The sequence below is a fragment of the Gymnodraco acuticeps genome, unplaced genomic scaffold (assembly GCF_902827175.1).
Source record: "Gymnodraco acuticeps unplaced genomic scaffold, fGymAcu1.1, whole genome shotgun sequence".
In the NCBI taxonomy this organism is placed as follows: domain Eukaryota; kingdom Metazoa; phylum Chordata; class Actinopteri; order Perciformes; family Bathydraconidae; genus Gymnodraco; species Gymnodraco acuticeps.
In genome coordinates, this window is record NW_022990788.1 from 336,449 (window position 1) to 363,905 (window position 27,457).

General features: G+C 41.9%; 1 protein-coding gene across 1 annotated transcript in view; it reads right to left on the minus strand.

Annotated features, from left to right (window-relative positions):
* robo3 (roundabout, axon guidance receptor, homolog 3 (Drosophila)) overlaps window positions 1-27,457 on the minus strand; it is a gene marked incomplete in the record, with an annotated part of 138,740 nt that overhangs the window by 43,595 nt on the left and 67,688 nt on the right. The window contains 5 exon segments of the mRNA XM_034232726.1: window positions 1,107-1,231; window positions 15,648-15,659; window positions 17,209-17,336; window positions 17,971-18,109; window positions 20,157-20,277. Of these exon segments, the coding sequence (XP_034088617.1) occupies window positions 1,107-1,231; window positions 15,648-15,659; window positions 17,209-17,336; window positions 17,971-18,109; window positions 20,157-20,277 (525 nt within the window).

The window sequence follows — 27,457 nt, forward strand, 5'->3', positions numbered from 1 at the left end:
CACCACACACACACACACACACACACACACACACCACACACACACACACACACACACACACACACACACACACACACACACACACACACACACACACACACACACACAGTCCCTCTGTTTGGTGAGTAATACCCTGTGTGGATGATGGGAAAATGAGGTGTGTGTGAGTGTGTGGTTGTGTGTGTGAGTCACCCTGACACTGATATAAAAAAGGATCATAGAGAAGAATATAAAAGTGAGAGAGATGCAGTCCTCTGCAAAGAGCGGGATGTGCTGAAAACTAGACTAAACTAGTGGCTACTGTTTTTATTAATGTGTATTAATATCATTGTTCTGTGTTAGTTTCACAATGATCTCATTCAGGCTTATCTGATTGGAAATACCTTCACAAATCTTATGAAATAACTTAATACTTTTTGACTTTTGATGAATATAAAGTCTTTTAGAAGTCATATACATTTGCCATACTATCAGGAATCAGAGTTTTGAAGAACAATGCAGTTTCTATTTATGAACATTGTTATGAATTCTTTGTCAGTGATGACATTGAACTGCACTCCAGAAGCTGAACAAAAAGTGTCTCAATTCAAATATTATCATGATAGAAATATTGTGTATATGATAATTGTTCATTCATTTGTCATTACTTCACATTGCAGTGCAAAGGGAGCACCTCGCCTGAATTGAACATTTAGCTTTTAAAATCGATCTGAACTGGTTCTGAAATGTGTTGTTGTCCGATGCAAACTTGATATACTTCACATCAGAACCGGGAGGTGGTTACTTGGATATATTTGCAACCAGAGATACATCTAAAAGAGTAGGCTTGTGTCTAACGTTGGATGTGTGTGACACCAGATGTAAGGCTGGACTGTTTATAATAATGTGTTTTCTGAAGCTTCATACGAGGGGTGACTGTCGTCTCTTGATCACGTTGGTGAAGTTAGGTTAAAAACCCCACAAGGGTTATTATTTACTACACTGTGAAAACACAAATGGAAAACCTGAATCTAATCCATTAAAGTAAAACATATAATATAGACCTAGTATATTCCTGTGTTGTGGACTGTTTGTGTCGTGAGTTCTGTGATGAGGAGGGGTCTCACCTGGCTGCCTTCTTTCTGCCAGAACACGGCTGGCGGAGGGTTTCCTTTGGTGCCGCAGAGGAAGGTTACGGTGCGACCTGGAGCTGTGATCTGGTCCCGGGGCCGAACCACAATCTGAGGGGGCACTGCAACACAGAGAACAGACAGAGATTACTATTAGGGCATAGTCAACTTAATAAATGAGGATACAGCATTATTATTGAAACACTGTCCATCACACAGTTGCATAAAGTGTGTTATGGCTGTGAACGGTTTGTTTAAAAAAATGTAGCTTGATAGTGAAAGATAATCAACACGGATACAAACAGGTATATTCCTCCGAACAGAAACAAATATACTGCAATAAAGCACTAACTACATTTTAAGTTTCTCTTTTACTATAAAATGAGTACCGTTGGAGCGGTGTTGTTCCCACTTATGAGTGGGAGAGACTCTGAGATCAGAGAAACCAGGGACAACAAGAAGTTCCTCGAGGTGCAAAACAGAGGTCACACGCGGTTCAGGAAGTATGGGACCCTTGCAGGGCTGAATGTCATTTCTGAAACATTTACTGTAATGCTCTAAGTTTCAAAAAATGTTCTATCTCTCCGAACTAGTTTAAAATATTTGAAAACATATAGCAAGTTAAAGACACGTGTGAAGATGAGCTGCTAACTGCACAAGATAACAAGAGACAGACGGAGCACTGACGAGGGGACACAACTGGTAAGAGAAACCCAGTTGCATTTGGAAATTGTTACATTATGGATATGTTTTTAACATAATAAGTCAACAAACAACACTCAGCGTGTCCAATCTGGAGCTCTGAAGAAACAAAAACTATTTGGCGTAAAAAGGCTGTCTCTGGAGGCTGGGGCTACAACCCAGATCATCTATGACCTCACTCTGCTAGGCTCTGAATGATGGTACCCACTGAAGACGCTAATGGTGAGGGTCACCTTTATGATCCCAGGCAGCAACCAATCAGATGTATTTAAGCATAAGCCGCATTCACACCGCAGGACTTTCCCTGGTACTTTGGTTCTTTAGTTCCATTAGTACCAATAATGTTGCGTTCACACCGCCGGGACTACTCAGTGCCGGGAACTCTTTTGGCCATTTCCAGTCCCTGCTAGAGAGGTGGTACGAACCTGGTGATAAAAGAGTGCCAATTTATATTCTATTTCTATTGGCTGGGCGAATTGCAAACCACGCCCCATTAGACTCTGATTTTGTTTTGTTAGGCAGCCATTTTTTTCCTCGCTACAAAACCACATCCACACCTGAGCGAGTAGGTTTTTTGTACTTTAAAGCAGTTATGACCACACGTACTACAACACCGGAGCGGTGGAATGATGAGGAAGTGTCGGCGCTTCTGGCAATTTACTCTGAGGACGGGATGCAGCAGCTTCTACAGAAAGCAGTTCCCAACTCCAAATGTTTTGAGCGATGTTCGCAAAAGCTACTTGAGCTGGGAACCGTGCACAGTGCACACGGATGCCGGGTAAAAATAAAGAAACTCAGGCAGGACTATAACAAAATTAAAGACCACAATAATAAGAGTGGTAACGATTTTCTATTGTTAATACATATATTGCCACTGTTTTGTAATACTGACACCTAACTTGCACTAAGGTGTGTCTGCTGCTATATATATTGCCACTGTTACATTGTTTTGAAACTACTTACTTTATTTGACATTTCACACTTTTATTTAACTTCAATGTACATGCATACGACACACCTGGAACAGCGTGATGCCGTTATTGTTATGTGCAATAAAACAAACAAACTGGCGAAGCTTTATTTATTGTGTCCCACCCCAAATGTGCAGAATAGAAGAATGTGAGAGCAGACAGGTGTCGGTGGTTTAATGTATCTACAATGTTGCAACCTTGTGCAGCAATGGCACGGGCAGAAACACAAGTCTTACACACATAAACACAAGTCATTTATCATGTCATTTGTTTTAGATAAATAAGGGATAAACACCAAACAAGGGTTAATGTCCTTTTCCAAAATCAGCCTGAGGGGGTAATATATAATAAATACATAAAGATAAAGTCCATTGTTATAATGGGGTATTTTATTTGTAAATTACCCTTATGAACTCCATCATGTCTGAGGTCGGAAAGTAAACAAACGCCTCATACAGCGGGTGGGCTTTATACCCCCTCCCCCGTGTAGTTCTTCTTCTGTCGTTTTTTTTTTTTACTCGCCGTGAAGTGGTTTTGCGGCCTGCCAGTAAACCCAGAGAAGAAGAAGACGAAGTGAAGTCAACGTAATTTTGCCTCAGGGAAAGTACTGCGGTGTGAATGCGATTGGCACTAGCCCCCTGGCGGATTCAGTGCCGTGGTACCGTAGTGCCGGCACTAAAGTACGGCAAGTCCTGCGGTGTGAAAGCGGCTATTGATAGAGGGCAGGAGGGGAGGTCGGTCACACACACACACACACACACACACACACACACACACACACACACACACACACACACACACACACACACACACACACACACACACACACACACACACACACACACACACACACACACACACACACACACACACACACACACACCTTTGATTGATTGTGTTGAAAGTGACAGGCCTTCATCCACAGAGGGGGAGGATGCATAATGATGCCCTCCACCAGTCCTAATTGATTTCTCATCTTCCCACCTGATCTCCGGCTGCTCTTTCATTCTCCGTCTCAATTAGCATTCAGAGAAACCAGAGAAAGAGAAAGTCAGAGAGGTGGAAGACCCTCCCAAACTATACAAAATGAACAGTAAGAAACGACAGGTATGTTGTGTTGAGATCAAACGGAACATAACTCTGGTTCAATGGATCCACCGGAAGCAATTATAGTTGAAAACGCTTGATTAGCTCAAAAGAGATCAATTGTCTTATCGGCTGTGAGATGAATTGATTCTTAAAGGGGGAAACGCAGCAGGGGAATCAGGATAAACAGACAGAAGTAAAGTGTTCAATCAAAAAAGGCCAAAAGCAGATGAGTGAGAAGGGTTGTTCAGTGAAATGCTATATTCACCTTTATGTAAAAAATACATGTTTTTATAAATGTCCCAACACTTTTTAAGGTTGAAATACTTTAATATGCTATTTATGTCACTTTTACTTAAATTACTGACACTCATTTCTTTGGCATGGTTGTGTACCTAGTTGTCTTTATATTAATTGTATTACCAACGTGTGTTTTTCTTTATTATTGCATGCCTTTTTGACTTGCTATGCCACTTTTGCTGTACTAGCTTGGACTAATAAAGGCATTCTGATTCTTAAACCTTGGGGCAGGGTGTGGTTTGAGAATCCCTGACTGCCCAATATCACCCTGCTTCCTGTAGTAACTCACAAAAGATCAGGAACCAGCTTCATTTCATGACCTGCATACACATTTGATTCCCTGTTATGGGAAGTGCGCCGCTTGAGACTACTTCCACTGGCTCCCTCTACACAGCGGGGGGTGGGGGGGTGCTCCATGTGTCAGCCTCAGGATAATTCACAGCTAAGGGTTCCTGGGCCGAGATGGGCAGGGTCATGTTCTGGGATCAAAAGGCGCATTCACACCGCAGGACTTTCCCTAGTACTTTGGTTCTTTAGTTCCGTTAGTACCAATAATGTCGCGTTCACACCGCCGGGACTACTCAGTGCCGGGAACTCTTTTGGAACTCTTTTGGCCATTTTCAGTCCCTGCTAGAGAGGTGGTACGAACCTGGTGATAAAAGAGTGCCAATTTCTATTCTATTTCTATTGGCTGGGCGAATTGCAAACCACGCCCCGTTAGACTCTGAATTTGTTTTGTTAGGCAGCCATTTTTTTCCTCGCTACAAAACCACATCCACACCTGAGCGAGTAGGTTTTTTGTACTTTAAAGCATGACTACACGTACAACACCGGAGCGGTGGAATGATGAGGAAGTGTCGGCGCTTCTGGCAATTTACTCCGAGGACGGGATGCAGCAGCTTCTACAGAAAGCAGTTCCCAACTCTAAATGTTTTGAGCGATGTTCGCAAAAGCTACTTGAGCTGGGAATCGTGCACAGTGCACACGGATGCCGGGTAAAAATAAAGAAACTCAGGCAGGACTATAAAAAAATTAAAGACCACAATAATAAGAGTGGTAACGATTTTCTATTGTTATTATATATATATATATATTGCCACTGTTTTGTAATACTGACACCTAACTTGCACTAAGGTGTGTCTGCTGCTATATATATTGCCACTGTTACATTGTTTTGAAACTACACTTTATTTTACATTTCACACTTTTATTTAACTTCAATTTACGTCAATTTACACACCTGGAACAGCGTGATGCCGTTATTGTTATGTGCAATGAAACAAACAAACTGGCGAAGCTTTATTTATTGTGTCCCACCCCAAATGTGCAGAATAGAAGAATGTGAGAGCAGACAGGTGTCGGTGGTTGAATGTATCTACAATGTTGCAACCTTGTGCAGCAATGGCACGGGCAGAAACACAAGTCTTACACACATAAACACAAGTCATTTATCATGTCATTTGTTTTAGATAAATAAGGGATAAACACCAAACAAGGGTTAATGTCCTTTTCCAAAATCAGCCTGAGGGGGTAATATATAATAAATACATAAAGATAAAGTCCATTGTTATAATGGGGTATTTTATTTGTAAATTACCCTTATGAACTCCATCATGTCTGAGGTCGGAAAGTAAACAAACGCCTCATACAGCGGGTGGGCTTTATACCCCCTCCCCCGTGTAGTTCTTCTTCTGTCGTTTTTTTTTTTTACTCGCCGTGAAGTGGTTTTGCGGCCTGCCAGTAAACCCAGAGAAGAAGAAGACGAAGTGACGTCAGCGTAATCTTGCCTCAGGGAAAGTCCTGCGGTGTGAATGCGGCTATGGCACTAGCCCCCTGGCGGATTCAGTGCCGTGGTACTTTAGTGCCGGCACTAAAGTAACGCAAGTCCTGCGGTGTGAACGCGGCTAATGAGGCAGCCCCCAAGTAGCCCTAACGCCCTGAGTTTCAACAGTCACATTAAAACAGTTACTAAATCAGCCTACTATCACCTAAAGAATATATCTAGGATTAAAAGACTAATGTCACAGCAGGATTTGGAAAAACTTGTCCATGCTTTTATCTTCAGTAGACTCGACTACTGCAATGGTGTCTTCACAGGTCTCACTAAAAAATCTATTAGAAAGCTGCAGCTGATTCAGAACGCTGCTGCTCGAGTCCTCACTAACACTAAGAAAGTGGATCACATCACTCCTGTTCTGAAGTCTTTACACTGGCTTCCTGTGTGTCAAAGAATAGATTTCAAAATACTGCTGCTGGTTTATAAAGCACTGAATGGTTTAGGCCCAAAATACATTTCTGACCTCCTGCTAAATGATGAACCATCCAGATCTCTCAGGTCTTCAGGGACTGGTCAGCTTTCTGTCCCCAGAGTCAGAACTAAACATGGTAAAGCAGCGTTCAGTTATTATGCTCCAAATATCTGGAACAAACTCCCAGAAACCTGCAGGTTTGCTGCAACTCTGACTACTTTTAAATCCAGGCTGAAGACTTTTCTTTTTGTCGCTGCTTTTAATTGAACTATTCATATCTTAGACTGCACTGTAACTTTTATCCATGTACTTTTTTCTTTTAATGTTTAATTGACTGCCATGTATTTTTTTCTTTTAATGTTTATTTTATTAGCTTTTCTTTTTAATGACTGATTTTAAATGCCATTTTCTTAATCTCTTTCATTTTTTGTAAAGCACTTTGAATTGCCTTGTGTTGAAAAGTGCTATATAAAAAAACTTGCCTTACCTTGCCTTGCCTTGCCTTGCCTTGCCTTGCCTTGCCTTGCCTTGCCTTGCCTTGCCTTGCCTTGCCTTGCCTTGCCTAAAGGTCAAACATATCCCCCCCCCCCGTTTCGGATGTGAACCACAGAGTGCATTATGGGACAGCGTCACTGAAACCCTTGACTTCCTGGCTACCTCAAGGTTCTTCCTGTGTGATGCAAGTCCTGAAATATGAAGGAACTGCAGTGTATACACACTTCTTATGTAATGCGACTCAAATGTGATGAACACAGGAGAACCGACACTGTGCTGTTTGACAAACATGTCAACACCTGAACATGTTCCGTCACCAGACACAACGCCACACTTTGACCCAAATACAGCCCGGAATATTCAGTATATTAAAATGCAGTGTCTGCTGCGCAGCCCTGTCTGGAGAAAAACACTGTTTGATTTGAGGAGGCAGGCTGGCATACCGCCCGAGGCTGTAATAAATAATTAGCAATAATGGGTGCACTCGACGCGACACTGAGCTTTAGATTTAGGGCAGGGAGGAACATTAGCATCCTCACATGGGAGGGGGACAGGGAGATGGATCGTAGCAGAGCATGACAACAATGGCTGCATGTCATTGATGCTATTTGCTCATCATGTAGTCATTTAATATTGTAGGCTGCTAGCTCTGCCCTTAGAAAAGAGAGAAAGACTGTCACTGCTCATCAAACACCATGGCACCTTCATTTTCCAGTTCTATGAAATATATAACCGGGTCTGTGGAAATAATGGCACATAAACTGATAACAGCGAGAGGCAGTTTCAGGGAGGTAAAATGGGAAATGTCTAAATTAAGAATGAAACTTGAGATAAGAGTTTCGAGGAGCCTGGAGATGTATTTCATGTGGTGGGTATTGCCGGAGCTGAGAACACATAACTAGGCTAACATGCCAAGAGGAAGCAACAATAAACAAGGAATGCAAGTTACATTTACACAACCTGATAAGAACAGACTGAAGGAGGAGAGTCTGGTCTGAGGGTGAAGTGTTCTCTCTGTGAAGTGTGTGAGTGTTTCTGTGTGATGAAGAGTCTCTTAAATCCTGAAAGATTAAGACCTAGGGCTGGTCCTTACTTTTTGAATATGCCATTTATGATTGGTGTTTGAGGAAAAGGTTATAAAAGGTGGTGAGGGTTGGAATAACTTTTTAACATGGGATGTAAAAAAGTCTCTTCAGGAAACAGATTATGTGATTGTGGTATTTGCAACTTGACGAAAAGACCTGCCAGACTCCACGGTGTTTTCTGACATCCAACATGAGAAGGAAGACAGAGCAGTCATTGTTATGATGAGGTGTAATAACATCTATGGAGAAGCCTGTAGATGTTATCAAGCTCAGCAAACAGCGAGAAACTGAAATGTGAAACGCTAGAAGACCCAGAAATCATGTTTCTGGACTTTTCAATTCAGACGACCTATCTTGAGCAAGGCATCGGACGGAGTCAAATGGAGGTGTTTCAGGCAGGGGGGGGACACAGGGATTTTAGCCTTTGCAGACCATTCACATGCACTGAAACCTCTAGAACACTACAGGAGAGGGAGAACCCCTAAAGCAGAATAGGGCCCCTTTAACAACAACTTACACCAAGTCCTCTAGCTGAGTGTTATTGCAGGAAGTACTGTTCCGTACATACTGGTGCCCTACAAAAATAGGTTTTGTGTTCTTTAGGTTTTTTATGTAGCAACAAAGTTAGAGTCTGGATTCCTATCTGCACCACAGTTGCTACAAACATTGAAAGTGATTGAAGGTTTCGCAGAGTTGTTTGATTTTGAAATGATTGCCTTGGCTGATCCCAGCTTTAGGAGTTAATTCATGTTAGATAGCCTCAAAGTAAACACAGCACACACACTGAGCTGCAGTAAGACGGATCACAGTGTGGTTTGTTCCACTGCTGTTGTATGAACACGCTGTTGTGTGTTGTTCAGCAAAGGCAGGCAAAGTGCTTACAAGCAAAGCATCTTACCCCCCCCCCAAACACACTCTCGACCTGTGATTTGCAACAACATACTGAGGCCATCACACACAGGGGAACACAAATACACACACACACACTCCCAGCAGGAGTTCCTTTGGGGCCTGGATGTGACAGGCAGCTGTCACAGTCCCACGCTGACGCAGACTGCCTGTCACACACACACACACACACACACACACACACACACACACACACACACACACACACACACACACACACACACACACACACACACACACACACACACACACACACACACACACACACACACACACACACACACACACACACACACACACACACACACTGCTGCTGATAAATGAGTCTTCAGCTTGATACTTTGATATAACTCTCTCTGATGCTGAGATACATACACACTAGAGATGTTAAGATTCACCGGCATAAACGTTCAAGATGCGAGTGCACCGGTTGAAAGAGTGCACATCGGCTACAGTTTGGGTTGAACCGGGTTGAACTCGCGATGCATCGATTGCGTAGCGTCTTTGCATCGGTAAAAAACCGATTCATTCATATAAAATCCCCTCATCTTGTCAACGCTCAGCAGAGACGATCTTTGATATTTGCTTTGCCACTACGGAGGCCGAGAGTCTCAGTTATCAACACACACGGAAGTTGATGAGAAAGAGAAACACAGCGCACCGAAAAATACCTACAAACAGGGGCGGATCTACCGGGGTGGCATGGGGTGGCATGGGGTGGCAAATGCCACCCTAAACAATAGCCTTGCCACCCCAGCTGCCACCCCAGTTGGCATCTTTGTTTTGAACAGTGGCGAGCCGTCAGGGCCCTCTAGGCCCTCTGTGAGGGCCTAAGATATTCTAAAAAATAATATTTGAAAACATTAAAAAAAAAAAAAAAATGTATATGTTGTTGTTACATTTTTCATTAGTTTTACCAAAATAACTCGATTTAATTGTATTTAAAATAATATTTCCAAAGAAATAAATCCTTCGAATCTGCCTGTTCAGTTTCTGTTGGAATGTGAAGGGTTAAATGCCGTCTCTGCGAGTTATGTGAAGACGGGAGAGCTTGTTGGTCCCTCTCTACATTCACAGAGGGCCCGCTATAGTAACTCAATGAGAGTAATGTCAAATGACAGTACAATTGACCAATCATATCTTCCCTCTAAATGGGCGGGCTTTATTTTCGCGGACTTTATGACAAGTTCCGCCCGCTGTGAGGTCTATGCAAGTGGTGCAGTGACGCGTCCTATAACCCGGAAGTAAGCTTCGCTCGTATTCCCTCGACAGAAAGCAAGTGGGATTTCTCCATAGGATTTTGGAAAATAGCTCGAAATAAGGTCTGTGGAAAACGAACCTGTTAGATAAATGCACGTTTTGTTCAGCCGGATAATATCCACATGTCTACCCTACTTTTATTATTTTTGAATCATAAATCTAAACGATAGATTTATGATCGATATATTTATAATTAGCATAAGTTCGTTCATGATGGCTCACTTCAGTGATAGTGATGACATCGTTGCGAAATTATTAACCGAGTCATTTTCAAGATTGAGTTACAATGATAAACTGGAGTGGCATAGGATCAGCTGCATGACCCGCCATCAAGTGCTTCATCCAAAAGGACAGGAGGATGGACTTTGTGTTTAAGTGATTTGATCATCAAAGGTAGGCCTAAGTCATTTTCAATGTGGGCCGCTGTGCCGACTTAATTCATTTGCAATTGTTACTTGGCTGTAAGTAAGGGAGCCTGTCATGATAGGTGTTTATATAAATGGTGTTGTTTTGTGTGGTAGAGGGTCGCTGTCATTGATGCTATTTGCACCCCGGGCCGCTGTTTTGATATTCTCCTGAAGTATACGCTGTGACGTAATATCTCTTCCTTTTTTTTCGAGGGAAGGGGGGTCAGAGGGCCTAGGTATAAAAGTCACGGCTCGCCACTGGTTTTGAAAGAAAAGTTGTGGCTCATCGGACATTTATGAGAGAAAGTCTCTAATGTCCGAGTGCAAGTGAATGCAGCACAAGATGCACGTCATGTAACCCCTCCCCCGGTCCTGGCGCGAGAGTGGAAATATGATTGGTGGCGAATTCACTTGAACGGGGGGACGGCGCAAAACGAGAAGCCTTTCGGAACCAAGCACTGAAGGAATGAGGTAGTTGCGGTCTACAATGACAGAGAAGAGACTGTCAGTTTGGCTGAACTCAGCATTGAATCAAAACGCAATACAGCTGTTGATCTTAATAAGTTTGTGAGGCGTTTTGCTGAACAAAATAGTAATCGCCGCATTCAGCTGTAATAGACATGCCAACTTGATGCTCTGCTCACGGATGACTCGATGAGAATAACAAACTGTTAAGATGATGACCTTGTATGCGTGTATATATTTTTTTCTTTGAGGGGGTCTGCCCCCAAAAAACAGTTTTAAGTCCTGAGAAAGTAAAATAAGACGTGTGTAAAACTACACTGCCCAGCCAACAGAAAGTAACCACTTTGATTTAACTAGGCCAGTAGGTAAGGACCTTCCACTGGATCATAACTGCAGCGATGTTTTAGCTGAATACACGTTTTGTAACCCTAACTGATGCAGTTAGTCACTTCTTTAATGTTTGTTCTTTCTGATGTAAAGTCAAGGTTGTAACTGTATATCAATAATGATATAATTACTTGTTTTTCAAATTTGAAGGAGAGTGAGCAAGCATCTTGATGAAAATTCATCATTAACTCCTCCAAAAAATATAGTTTATTCAATGATAAATGAATATGTGAATCATAACAGTTCTTCACTATATCTGTAAAGCGTCTTTGAGCACCTGTAAAAACGCTAACAAATTAAATCTATTATTATTATTTATTAACACTGTTAATAAATAATAATAATAATAGATTTAATTTGTTCCTAACAGCTGATAGGAACAATATGATTGTTAATAGTATCATATTCATTCAGACAAACATCGATGAGACAGTTAATTAATGTACTTATTGCAGCAGTCTGCATAGATTTGGTACCCCTGCTGGTCTAAGAGTGAAACAAACTCATTCAGTTATTGTTCAGTTAAAATTCATTAAATTACGTCTGCCACCTTGTATGTAAGGCTTTACTGATGTGCCACAATAATATCCCCTATGTGATTGAGTTAAAATATTAATATTGTGGCTTTCCAAGTTAACATTGATTGTAGGGGTGTAACGGTTCACAAACATTTCGGTTCGGTACGTACCTCGTTTTTAGGTCACGGTTCGGTTCGGTACGTTTTCGGTACAGCAGAAAAAATTATCACAAAACATTAAAAACATTTTTTTAATTTGTGTTAAACTGTGACTAATGGATTCAAATAAATACAACATATAGTAAAATAAACATTAAGGTGCAGCATTTCGATGAACTGAAATAATCTGTATTTGAACTGTACTAGCACCTAAGCAGCCAGCTTGACATTAGGACTTGCTTGTCATTGTATTCTCATGTTGTTTAAAGAAAGATGAACTTGTCCACATTGCTTGCTGAAATGGCAGAGCTGCTGGCACTAACAATGTCTCCTGCTGTGGAGAACACCCTCTCTAGGGACAGTGGCAGCAGATACAGCCAGGTAGCGCTTTGCTAACATGGCAACATAAGGATATTTGGCGTTTGTAATAGCTTTGGTTCGGTCTGAACTTTCTGCGAGTGGTGGAGGCTTACATGCTAGTGGGAGTTGGGTTTGCACTTCAGTCTTTTTTCTTTTGGTACCGGTGATATTCACATTCGGGTGATGCCTTTTAAATGAGTGTGATGTATTGCCAGCCGCGTAACCAATGTTAGTTGAACAATGCCGAAAAAACAGCTTTGGTTCGGTCCACCTGTCTTTGTCCGTCATCCTTGTACGTAACTGCGAAACCAAAACGTTCCCAAACCGGAGACTTCAATGATGCTGGAGGATTTTCAGCTCAACTTTATCTGCGTTCGCCATTTCCTCAAATTACTGACTACATTTGAACGCATCCCTGTGACCAGCTCTCATAGTATGCCTCTCGTCCAATGAAATGACTTGGTCGCTCTATGATATATACCTGAGATTACTTCCAGAAAGTTGTTCATGTTCTCAATTTTTTACGTTTAACGCTATATTCGTTCGGTACACATGTGTACCGAACCGAAGGGCCCGTGCCGAATAATTTCAGTACTGGTACGTGTACCGTTACACCCCTAATTGATTGATATGATTGCGATTTAAATAAGCATATACTTCTGTCAGGGGATGCCACCCCTCAAAATCTCCTGCCACCCTCTTGCCACCCCATCAATATTTGTCTAGATCCGCCCCTGCCTACAAATCAAACGTTTGGCAACACTTCGGATTGTTCAAGAAAGACGGTGTAATAGTCCTTTATGCTATATAGTTGACCGCAGGTCATGGAGAGTAATAAGGTATCCGTAGACCTTTGTATGAGGTATCTTTATTACTTAACAGGTCTACAGCCATGATACATAGATCCGTCCTAGATGCAGGCTTGCATACACACAGTATCACTCCGCAGCCGCACCCCATCAGTAACGTCCTGATGGTATATGTGCGCGGCACTATATACTACAGACGGTCAACTTGAAAAATCGCTCGCAAATTGTTAACGATACCGAGCCGCTTTAAAGTACACAAGTAGTACGAGGAACTTAGCGACGCACATAAAGAGGCGACATGGGGTCTGCGGCTGAAAAGATAAACCTGAAAGCTAGACATATGAGTTAAATCACTCAGTGAGGTGTTCTGTCAGAGAGAGTGGTGTTTAGTTTACAGCAGCCTGTGACTGCCAATAATAGTTTAAATGTCTTCCTTACTGTAAGCAGTTATGAAATACCTGTTTGTGAAAGGTTATTTGTATTCTTTATTGTTCATATAGAACCCACTGCTTTCTGCTCACTGGTGAGTTAGCCTATGAATGAGTGTTAAGCACATCAGGCTGGCAGCTGTATGGGCATTGCACTATGGTAGCTGTTATTATCACATTGTTAATCATGAGCAATGCATCCTTACATTGTTGGATGTGGACTGTGAGGTGTTATAGAATTGTACTCTGGAGAGCTTTTAAAGGTAAAACAAATAAACGGCATGATGGGATGTGCAGAACCAAATATGTAAAGCACTTTTTTGTTAATGTATGATTTGCTGCATATAAGGAATAAAACAAAAATCCTCTGTCGTACCATATTGAAGTATCATTATTTTTGCATCGTGTTGAATCGCATCGTATCGCACCAAATCACATAATGTTGAATCAAATCGTATCGAACTGTATCGCAACATGGGTGAATCGTATCGTATCGCATCGCCTGGTGTTTCAAATGTATCGTTAATGTATCGTATCGTGGCAACGTATCGAGATGCGCATCCATCGGCCTCAGTGATGGAGATGCACATCCCTAATACACACACTTTTTTTTAGCTGTACCATAATTCATATATGTTTTTATTTAATTTTGAGGGGGACCTTAGTGCCAAGAATTTCTCTCCATCTATCGAGCATCAATATCTGGATTAAAGGGCTGGTGCAGCATTAAGAGAAGCAGTACTGTTATCTGCAATGCACTCACGTGACATTCTGAAGCAAGGACATCATGCCTAATGTCAATATGTTAAGCATTCATGGATCAGATTGGTACAACCTGCAGTTGTTTTTTTACCATATTGTTTTCCCCCTTCTGTATTCTTGCTTCTTCATTCCATTCCATGACTCAGAATACAAATTAAGTCATGTTCAGGGTTTTGATTTGAATAAGCAATCCCAAAGATTTGCTGTGGGAGTGATCGAACAAGCACATTTCTAAAGGCAACATGGAACTCATGTGAGATTAATTTACACACATATAGCTTTATGAGGGATATGGGCTTTAGGAAAAAGGTGTGACAGAAGAAAAGGAAAAGCTTTTTGGGAATTATTTTCACTGATTTGTATTAGAACAATTCCCCTTTCTCTAGGCTGAATACAGATATTCTATTACTTAGGTATGGTGAATTGAAAGTCCAGTCATTGTGTTTAATGGTACGCCCTGAAATGGCCTTTCCTTGGTTCTAGCAGAGGACAGCATATGGAAAGATACCAACAACAGGGTCACAAAGTATCAAGGACAATCTCTAATTCATTATCAGAGGTAAGAATCCATACTATAACATACGTTGATGTCATGTAGTGAGGACCATTGTGGGTATTCACAACTTGTATTTGTCTGAAAGATATTTCTCTGGTGAGGCCCTCACTGTGTGTTCAATCTTAAAAAGGTTAAAAATATGAATTATTAGAGATATAAATGTACAGTTAAGAGTTGAAACCCACAGAGAAACACAAAGACAACACTTTGTCCAAACACACACACTCCTCTTGGTTTATGTACAATACCCTCCCTAAGCTCTTTATTCATCTGACACTTTTCTCCAAAAACACATTTCTCCTCAAGGAATGCCAATGAAAAGCTTCTATTTAGCATCAATGGTAAACATATCAACATTTGTGGCTCTGGTATTTCACAAAGGAAGCTTTTGATTCAGAGCTTTGAAGACATTGATTCTTTTCAGAACACAACAACACTGAGTGAGGATCTCATGGCCACACAGCCTGGTGCTACATCCAAAGTGTAGAGGCACCATGTGTGATTCATCAGTACATGACTGCAGCCTTTTGATACACTTTGAATACATTTCACAATGTGAAGGATATTAAAGGTTTTATGCAGTACTTTTTATTGCATTAAATAGTTAGATGGGATGAAATGGAATACTCACAGGATGGGCCGACTGAGATGGAGTGATGCAGAAAGGGTTGGAAAAGAAAAGAGGCAGAGAAGGACGAGTGAGTATGCGATGATGGGATCGCTGACAGAATGTAAAGTCTCTCAGTGAGAGTGGACTGCAGGGAAACTGTCTGATATTTAATGAAGTGTTCCCAAAAGAAAGAAGCAGTGGAGCTGCAGGAGGGGTGATGAGCTGAATGTGCACACAGGTGAAGATACGAGCTGGTGGTCTGATTGACCGGGGGGGGGGGGGGGGGCTGGGTATTTCTATTTTCCCTAATCCTGCAGATGCATGCAGGAACCCACAATCAATCTCTGTTTGTCTAACAGATGCTGCTGGGATCACTCCTTCCTACCAGTAATGTGTGTCTGCTGTGGATACAGTATGTGGGCATACACGTTGACAGAGAGTGGGTACACAGTGGAGGGCTTGCTAAAAGAATGAACTGATACAAAATGAGACTCTAAAATTCTCTTTTATCATCACAAATGACAGATTCTCTTCAGAATGCTTCTCTTCATGAACAGACTTTATGAAAATGCTTTTTGATCTCAGCTCTCTCAGAGGGAAGAGTATTTCAGACAAGATATCAACTTAAAGTCTAATCTTCACTTTCTCTCTCTCTCACAGTTTCAGCATGTGTCCAGTGGCATACTAAGGTGAGTTATAGCCAGCCACAATGTATGTCTCCCTGTCTTGTCAAAGATGTCTGTCTTCCTATGGGTCATATTTGTATCTTGGACAATGGTAATGAACAAAGGGAAGACAGTTAAATAGAGCCTGCTGGTAGGTGAGATGTTTTGTGAAACATCATTGCATCACCGTCCATCTGTGAAAATCATTTACATACTCAGTGTTCAAATCTCATGTTCTGCCAGTGCAGAATGGGCTTACTTAGGGTTAACGCCGAGTAAGACTTTTCTTACTTTCTATTATTGAGAAAGATACACTTTATGTAATACATTTACCAAGGTAATGGAAATGAAACATAAGGCACTTGTTCCTTTGTATTAAACTCAATGAGAAGAAGAAACGTTTTGGATGTATATTCTGCTAATCCACTCGTATGCATTCTGTAATGTATTTATCTGAACATGCACATATATATATATATATATATATATATATATATATTTAAAAAATGTCCCAAATTGGGATCAATAAAGTACTATCTTATCTTACCTTATATTTACAATATGTATTTATCTCTATATATCTCAACAGTTTCACCCAATTCCAATATTGGGATTTTAATATTTACTGTTACTTTACATTCTGTATATTGTAATCCTATTATCATTGTGTGAACTCGTGCCTGTCCTTTACTGTGTTTCAATCTTATTTCTGATGCTACTGTACAGTGAATATCACAACTGGACCTTCTGTAGACACACACAACGCCCCCCCAACCCCCCGCCCATCTTATCTTATTTTAACTTATCTGAGCTGTATCATGCTGTGCTGCCCCTGTCAGTCCCTGTGGCTGGAATAGATGCTTCCCCAACAAAGTGAATTGAAGATGAAGGGATGAATACACCACCACTTGTCTCACCGTGCACTTGCAGGCTGCCGGACGCCTCGGCCTTGCCCACGCTGTTCTCAGATACGCAGGTGTACGTGCCCTCGTCCTCGCCTCGCACCTGGGTCAGATGCAGACTGTTGTCGCTGCGTATCTGAAACCTGGAAAGAAGACACTTTTCTGAAAACAACATTTTTGGTCCACTGAGAGAAAAGTTGATGCAGTGCAGGAAACATCTCACAGTATAGCTTTAGGCAGATCTAACTCCAGCTGACAACAACATTAGACCCTGTTTCCCCTGAGGGATCATTAGAGTGTAATACAGTCTGATTCACACTACAGACACTGTGTCACCTTGCAGTAGTCTCATTACTTTCATTATTAGTGACGGCAGGTTCCACAGCTGCCTAAATATGTTGCTTAGAATTTGGTTGATTGTGTCTGTACTTGTTCAGTGTAAATATAAAAGACTATCATGGTTGCTCCATGAAAGCTGGGATTTGTTTCAATGTGTGTCCATTACACCTCCAATAACGGGAAAAAACATCTTCAGTTGTTTTTGTTATTTTGTTTGCAAGACCAAAAAATGCATCCACTCTCTGAAAGTCATATTATAAATTGTTCAACTTGTCTCTGCTTAGCACAGCACATACTGTACATGCAGACTGATTCCATCATCAGAAGCTGTTATATCATCAGTGAAATGATTAATAACCTACGAGCCGCATGTTGTGTTGGTGTAGTGATGCCAGTGTGGTTCTGACAGTGTGGTTCTGACAGTGTGGTTCTGCGTACCTGCCCCGGGGAAACTCCCCCTCCTCCTTCCGCCAGCGGACAGTGGGAGTGGGGTCTCCGTGCACCTCGCAGAAGAAGTCCACCGTGTCCTCCGCCAACACCACCTGGTTCACCGGCTGCTTAGTGAACACTGGCCTCTCTGAAATGAGACAGAGGATGAAGGAGTGATGAAACATTGTGGCACTGAACTTTAATGTGACTGACCCTCCAGGGTAATGAGATCACAGCAGCGTGATACTGTATGATGAACACAAAGTGACCACAGGGAATTCAATGGAGGAAAGTAAAACTTTGAGCAGCACAACGAAACATACTGAAAAAACTGTACGGTTGACTTTAAGTAAATATATTATGTCAACACATTTTATATAACTGTATTAGGTTAGTGGAAAGCAATAATATTAAGTTGAACCTAATATTTGTATTTAAACTTGATACTATTGCTTTCAACTAACCTAATTCAGTTATGTGAAATCTGTTGACAACATACATTTAATTGCATCTTTTTCAGTGCATGTTAACATGATCAAAGAAGAAGGAGGATTTGCATCACAGTTACAGGTCTGATGGCGGTCCAGAACAAGATTACACACATGGGACAATCAATCCGCCAGAGACCAGAGAGACTAATGTGCACGTCAGCTCTTATCATGGTCATAATCAGTTATAAACTGGCATAGCCTCCAGATAGGAGTGCAGATGAGCACTGGCTATAGTCATGCACATTTCACAGATGGCAGTAATATTAAATATAAGGGCAGCGTCAGGTCATACATTTTCAGGAACCATACGCTGATAAATGAAGTTTAACACACTGGGTTAACATGTACTGCTGTGTGTAAGGAGCAGCATCTGGGTGGGGGTGCGGCGGAGGGGGTTTGGAGAGACCGAAAATAAAATATCAATCTTCTATCTGTTTCCTCGGATCAATACACACTTTGAAAACGATTATGCTGCTGAGAGCAAAGCAGGGAATAAGAGGGAAGGAAAGATCAGAGAGGTCAAAGGGCAGTGGGGGGGAAATATCCATCTGCTGCTCCAACATCAGCTGAGGAGTGAAGCCCCTCAGGAGACAGGAAACTGTGAGGCAAATGTGAGGCTTTCAATGAGAACCACTACACATTTCTCATCAGAGTAACATTAAACGCTAGGGATGTAACGATACCAAAAACTCTCGGGACGATACTTTTGCAATAAAAAGTCCACGGTACGATATTTATCGCGATATTGAAAAATAAAGAAAGAACATTTTTTTTTCTTTATTAAATAATACATCTGATTCGTACAGCATTTTAGTAGGATAGTAGTATTTTAAAATGTCAACAATATAATACTCAGACCCTGCAATAGAATAAATAAAGTTTCACTTTAGTTTTTCAAGTAACTCAACTCTAACTCACTCACTCAGCATCATCAAGGTTATCTTTTAGGAATATGAGCATGTCCACATTTCCAGGTAGAAGCTGGGATGTTTGGGCGTTTACAAAATCCCCTGCTGTGGAACAAACTCTCTTGCTTGGTACTGATGTGCATTGTCTCTCCACCACTTCAAAAACAATACAGTGTTTGCCAAGAAGGTGAGGTTTATTGACAGGGCGAGATATAAATATACTGTTGGTACTTGTCAATGTCTCTAGGTGTGTACATGTAGCCCTGTAAATACCATGTCCTTTATTGTTATCTGTTGATTTATGTTCATGTTCTAACCTACTTGCTGCCATGTTGGACAGGTCTCCCTTGAAAAAGAGATCGATGATCTCAATGGGACCACCTGGTTAAATAAAGGTTTTAAAATAAATAAATAAAAAATTCTCACGACGGTATTGAGACATTCATTTACCGCGATATCGCGATATTCGATATATCATTACATCCCTATTGAACGTCCTTCATTCATTCAAGGTCCAATACTTGACATACAATTACAATACAATTACTCTACTTTAGACTAATTACACGGTTATTTAAATACATGTTATAACTTTACTGTATAATCTCAACTGTAAAAATATGGCAGATCTTTGCATATTAAATGAGGTTCCTTGTACTTAAAAATAACCATCCTTTTTACCGCCCACATTTCAGAATTTGTAATGCAATAACAAATAAGATTAGCATAATTTACATTTGTTTAGTTTCCCATGCAGCATTTACAAGTTGAATGTGATGCAGGAAACAAGACTCACCGAACACCACCAGCTCAGCAGGGTCACTGTCTTTCTCCCCCACCATGTTGGTTCCAACACACACATACATGCCAGCGTCACTTTTCCTGGTGTTGGAAATCATCAACTTTCCTCCTCGCATCTGAAAATGAGGAGCATAGGTAGGGATAGAGAGGATGGAGGTACAGAGAGAAGAAGGAGGAAGACCACAAGGGGGGGGGGAGATGGTGGTGGAGGTGGGGGATAAAGGAAGACAAATGGAAAGAGGTTGGAAACAGATATTAAAGAATGTCAGAGACAGATGGCTCTTCGGCTAGTTATTTTGAAAATGGGTCTAGCTCCAACAATGAACATAGCTTCAGTCAGTGATACTAACATGCAATGATTGATTCATTTAGTGCACACACATGCACACTGCCACAGAGCACTGGCTCTTATTTTAGCTGGTTATTTCTAAATCTAATTTTCAAAAAGGATGGGAATGGATTGAGTCTTCATCCTCGTTTATTTTTACAAGAAAACGTTTCAAAATCAATTCAATATATATTTTTTAATAACAGCGGAATAAAACAGCAGCTCAGTAACTTAAAGGTCCCCTATTATACTGTTTTTCCTCAATATATAATAGGTCTCAGACAGAGGTTGCGCTAGACTTTTTCGCTGGGGGGGGGGTGGAGAGACAGTTCACATGCGCCGTGTTATGCCTCGCGGGAGCGTGCACAGCGTAAAGCCAAAACTCAGACATTTCAATGATTTGTACGGCACAGTTAGGTTTGGAAACGATATTATCTCCTTTTTGGAGGGCATGCATAACACGGCATAACACCGGAGCCTCGGAGCCTCGCTGCGGGGACACTTTGGCGCTGTTTCGAGTTTGTTCTAATCTGTCAAAATGACGGACTGCTTCAGATTTGTCCGTCATTGTTAAAAAAAATCCGTCATAGACGGAAAATATTCGGTTAACGCGACCTCTGGTCTCAGATATATACAACACATGTCTCTGAAGTGTTTGGCTCCAAATAACAGATCAATGTAGCATCCCATAATCCCCTCTGTTTCAGCCCTGTTTCCAAAGTGCTGATTCTCTGTCTGTTACTTTAGATGAAAATAAGGAGCCCCTCCCCACGCCCCTCTGAGAGACATTTGGTTACAAAGAACTCAATGGTGCTCTAGGAGGAGATTCAGGTGATAAGGTGGGGGGGGGGGATTACCTTGGTTGCTGATTGGCTAATGGCTACACACGAAAAACATCGTTATGACATCATAAAGTGGCCAAAATCTGATCAGCTCATTTTCAGACAGGTTTTTATAGAAATGGATCAAAAGAGAGAGAATCTTTGTTCCTGAAACTGAGTCTCTTTCCACAGAGGGGACACATGTTGATGTAGTAAGCCAGATGGGACACATGTTGATGTAGATAGACATGTTGATTTGTAGCAGATGACATGAAGAAAGAGGGGACACATGTTGATTGTAGAAGAGACATGGAGAAGAGGGGGACACATGTTGATTGTAGACGAGACATGAAGAAGAGGGGACACATGTTGATGTAGAAGAGACATGCAGAAGAGGGGACACATGTTGATGTAGAAGAGACATGGAAGAAGAGGGGACACATGTTGATGTAAGAAGAGACATGAAGAAGAGGGGACACATGTTGATGTAGAAGAGACATGAAGAAGAGGGGACACATGTTGATGTAGAAGAGACATGAAGAAGAGGGGACACATGTTGATGTAGAAGAGACATGAAGAAGAGGGGGACACATGTTGATGTAGAAGAGACATGAAGAAGAGGGGACACATGTTGATGTAGAAGAGACATGAAGAAGAGGGGACACATGTTGATGTAAGAAGAGACATGAAGAAGAGGGGACACATGTTGATGTAGAAGAGACATGAAGAAGAGGGGACACATGTTGATGTAGAAGAGACATGAGAAGAGGGGACACATGTTGATGTAGAAAGAGACATGAAGAAGAGGGGACACATGTTGATGTAGAAGAGACATGAAGAAGAGGGGACACATGTTGATGTAGAAGAGACATGAGAAGAGGGGACACATGTTGATGAAGAAGAGACATGAAGAAGAGGGGACACATGTTTGATGTAGAAGAGACATGAAGAAGAGGGACACATGTTGATGTAGAAGAGACATGAAGAAGAGGGGACACATGTTGATGTAGAAAGAGACATGAAGAAGAGGGGACACATGTTGATGGAGAAGAGACATGAAGAAAGAGAGGGACACATGTTGATGTAGAAGAGACATGAAGAAGAGGGGACACATGTTGATGTAGAAGAGCATGAAGAAGAGGGGACACATGTTGATGTAAAGAGACATGAAGAAGAGGGGACACATGTTGATGTAGAAGAGACATGGAGAAGAGGGGACACATGTTGATGTAGAAGAGACATGAGGAAGAGGGGACACATGTTGATGTAGAAGAGACATTGAAGAAGAGGGGACACATGTTGATGGTAGAAGAGACATGAAGAAGAGGGGGACACATGTTGATTGTAGAAGAGACATGAAGAAGAGGGGACACATGTTGAATGTAGAAGAGACATGAAGAAGAGGGGACACATGTTGATGTAGAAGAGGACATGGAAGAAGAGGGGACACATGTTGATGAAGAAGAGACATGAAGAAGAGGGACACATGTTGATGTAGAAGAGACATGGAGAATGAGGGAGGGGACACATGTTGATGAAGAAGAGACATGAAGAAGAGGGGACACACATGTTGATTGTAGAAGAGACATGGAGAAGAGGGGACACATGTTGATGTAGAAGAGACATGAAGAAGAGGGGACACATGTTGATGTAGAAGAGACATGAAGAAGAGGGGACACATGTTGATGTAGAAGAGACATGAAGAAGAGGGGACACATGTTGATGTAGAAGAGACATGAAGAAGAGGGGACACATGTTGATGTAGAAGAGACATGAAGAAGAGGGGACACATGTTGATGTAGAAGAGACATGAAGAAGAGGGGACACATGTTGTGTAAGAAGAGACATGGAGAAGAGGGGGACACATGTTGATGTAGAAGAGACATGAAGAAGAGGGGACACATGTTGATGTAGAAGATACATGGAGAAGAGGGACACATGTTGATGTAGAAGAGACATGAAGAAGAAGGGGACACGATGTTGATGTAGAAGAGACATGAAGAAGAGGGGACACATGTTGATGTACGAAGGATGACATGAAGAAGAGGGGACACATGTTGATTGTAGAAGAGACATGAAGAAGAGGGGACACATGTTGATGTAGAAGAGACATGAAGAAGAGGGGGACACATGTTGATGTAAGAAGAGAACCTGATGGAGAAGAGGATCATGCAGAAGAGGGGACACATGTTGATTTAGAAGAGGACCCATGAAGAAGAGGGGACACATGTTGATGTAGAAGGAGACATGAAGCAGAGGGGACACATGGTTGATGGAAGAAGAGACATTGAAGAAGAGGGACACATGTTGATGGAGAAGAACATGCAGAAGAGGGGACACATGTTGATTAGAAGAGACATGAAGAAGAGGGGACACATGTTGATGTAGCAGAGACATGAAGCAGAGGGTGACACATGTTGATGGAGAAGAGACATGAAGAAGAGGGGACACATGTTGAATGTAGAAGAGACATGAAGAAGAGGGGACACATGTTGATGCAAGAAGAGACATAAGAAGAGGGGACACATGTTGATGCAGAAGAGACATGAAAGAAGAGGGGACACATGTTGATGGAGAAGAGACATGCAGAAGAGGGGACACATGTTGATGTAGCAGAGACATGAAGAACAGGGGACACATGTTGATGGAGAAGAGACATGAAGAAGAGGGGACACATGTTGATGGAGAAGAGACATGGAGAAGAGGGGACACATGTTGATGTAGCAGAGACATGAAGAACAGGGGACACATGTTGATGGAGAAGAGACATGAAGAAGAGGGGACACATGTTGATGGAGAAGAGACATGAAGAAGAGGGGACACGTGTTGATGTAGAAGAGACATGAAGAAGAGGGGACACGTGTTGATGTAGAAGAGACATGAAGAAGAGGGGACACGTGTTGATGTAGAAGAGACATGAAGAAGAGGGGACACATGTTGATGTAGAAGAGACATGAAGAAGAGGGGACACATGTTGATGAAGAAGAGACATGAAGAAGAGGGGACACATGTTGATGAAGAAGAGACATGAAGAAGAGGGGACACATGTTGATGTAGAAGAGACATGGAGAAGAGGGGACACATGTTGATGTAGAAGATACATGGAGAAGAGGGGACACATGTTGATGTAGAAGAGACATGAAGAAGAGGGGACACATGTTGATGTAGAAGAGACATGAAGAAGAGGGGACACATGTTGATGTAGAAGATACATGGAGAAGAGGGGACACATGTTGATGTAGAAGAGACATGAAGAAGAGGGGACACATGTTGATGTAGAAGAGACATGAAGAAGAGGGGACATATGTTGATGTAGAAGATACATGGAGAAGAGGGGAGACATGAAGAAGAGGGGACACATGTTGATGTAGAAGAGACATGGAGAAGAGGGGACACATGTTGATGTAGAAGAGACATGGAGAAGAGGGGACACATGTTGATGTAGAAGATACATGGAGAAGAGGGGACACATGTTGATGTAGAAGAGACATGAAGAAGAGGGGACACATGTTGATGTAGAAGAGACATGGAGAAGAGGGGACACATGTTGATGTAGAAGAGACATGAAGAAGAGGGGACACATGTTGATGTAGAAGAGACATGAAGAAGAGGGGACACATGTTGATGTAGAAGAGACATGGAGAAGAGGGGGACACATGTTGATGAAGAAGAGACATGAAGAAGAGGGGACACATGTTGATGTAGAAGAGACATGAAGAAGAGGGGACACATGTTGATGTAGAAGAGACATGAAGAAGAGGGGACACATGTTGATGTAGAAGAGACATGAAGAAGAGGGGACACATGTTGATGGAGAAGAGACATGAAGAAGAGGGGACACATGTTGATGTAGAAGAGACATGAAGAAGAGGGGACACATGTTGATGTAGAAGAGACATGAAGAAGAGGGGACACATGTTGATGTAGAAGAGACATGAAGAAGAGGGGACACATGTTGATGTAGAAGAGACATGGAGAAGAGGGGACACATGTTGATGTAGAAGAGACATGAAGAAGAGGGGACACATGTTGATGTAGAAGAGACATGGAGAAGAGGGGACACATGTTGATGAAGAAGAGACATGAAGAAGACGGGACACATGTTGATGTAGAAGAGACATGAAGAAGAGGGGACACATGTTGATGTAGAAGAGACATGAAGAAGAGGGGACACATGTTGATGTAGAAGAGACATGAAGAAGAGGGGACACATGTTGATGGAAGAAGAAGAGACATGAAGAAGAGGGGACACATGTTGATGTAGAAGAGACATGAAGAAGAGGGGACACATGTTGATGTAGAAGAGACATGAAGAAGAGGGGACACATGTTGATGTAGAAGAGACATGAAGAAGAGGGGACACATGTTGATGTAGAAGATACATGGAGAAGAGGGGGACACATGTTGATGAAGAAGAGACATGAAGAAGAGGGGACACGTGTTGATGTAGAAGAGACATGAAGAAGAGGGGACACATGTTGATGTAGAAGAGACATGAAGAAGAGGGGACACATGTTGATGAAGAAGAGGACATGAAGAAGAGGGGACACATGTTGATGAAGAAGAGACATGAAGAAGAGGGGGACACATGTTGATGTAGAAGAGACATGAAGAAGAGGGGACACGTGTTGATGTAGAAGAGACATGAAGAAGAGGGGACACATGTTGATGTAGAAGAGACATGAAGAAGAGGGGACACATGTTGATGAAGAAGAGACATGAAGAAGAGGGGGACACATTGTGATGAAGAAGAGACATGAAGAAGAGGGGACACATGTTGATGTAGAAGAGACATGGAGAAGAGGGGACACATGTTGATGTAGAAGATACATGAGAAGAGGGGACACATGTTGATGTAGAAGAGACATGAAGAAGAGGGGACACATGTTGATGTAGAAGAGACATGAAGAAGAGGGGACACATGTTGATTAGAAGATACATGGAGAAGAGGGGACACATGTTGATGTAGAAGAGACATGAAGAAGAGGGGACACATGTTGATGTAGAAGAGACATGGAGAAGAGGGGACACATGTTGATGTAGAAGAGACATGAAGAAGAGGGGACACATGTTGATGTAGAAGAGACATGAAGAAGAGGGGACACATGTTGATGTAGAAGAGACATGAAGAAGAGGGGACACATGTTGATGTAGAAGAGACATGAAGAAGAGGGGACATATGTTGATGTAGAAGATACATGGAGAAGAGGGGAGACATGAAGAAAGAGGGGACACATGTTGATGTAGAAGAGACATGGAGAAGAGGGGACACATGTTGATGTAGAAGAGACATGGAGAAGAGGGGACACATGTTGATGTAGAAGATACATGGAGAAGAGGGGACACATGTTGATGTAGAAGAGACATGAAGAAGAGGGGACACATGTTGATGTAGAAGAGACATGAAGAAGAGGGGACACATGTTGATGTAGAAGAGACATGAAGAAGAGGGGACACATGTTGATGTAGAAGGACATGAAGAAGACGGGGACAACATGTTGATGTAGAAGAGACATGGAGAGAGAGGGACACATGTTGATGTAGAAGAGACACTGAAGAAGAGGGGACACATGTTGATGTAGAAAGAGACATGAAGAAGAGGGGGACACATGTTGAGTAGAAGAGACATGAAGAAGAGGGGACACATGTTGATGTAGAAGAGACATGAAGAAGAGGGGACACATGTTGATGGATAGAAGAGGACATGAAGAAGAGAATGAAGAGGGGGACACATGTTGATGTAGAAGAGACATGAAGAAGAGGGGACACATGTTGATGTAGAAGAGACATGAAGAAGAGGGGACACATGTTGATGTAGAAGATACATGAAGAAGAGGGGACACATGTTGATGTAGAAGAGACATGAGAAGAGGGGACACATGTTGATGTAGAAGAGACATGAAGAAGAGGGGACACATGTTGATGTAGAAGAGACATGAGAAGAGGGGACACATGTTGATGTAAGAAGAGACATGAAGAAGAGGGGACACATGTTGATGTAGAAGAGACATGAAGAAGAGGGGACACATGTTGATGTAGAAGAGACATGAAGAAGAGGGAGGGACACATGTTGATGTAGAAGAGACATGAAGAAGAGGGGACACATGTTGATGTAGAAGAGACATGAAGAAGAGGGGGACACATGTT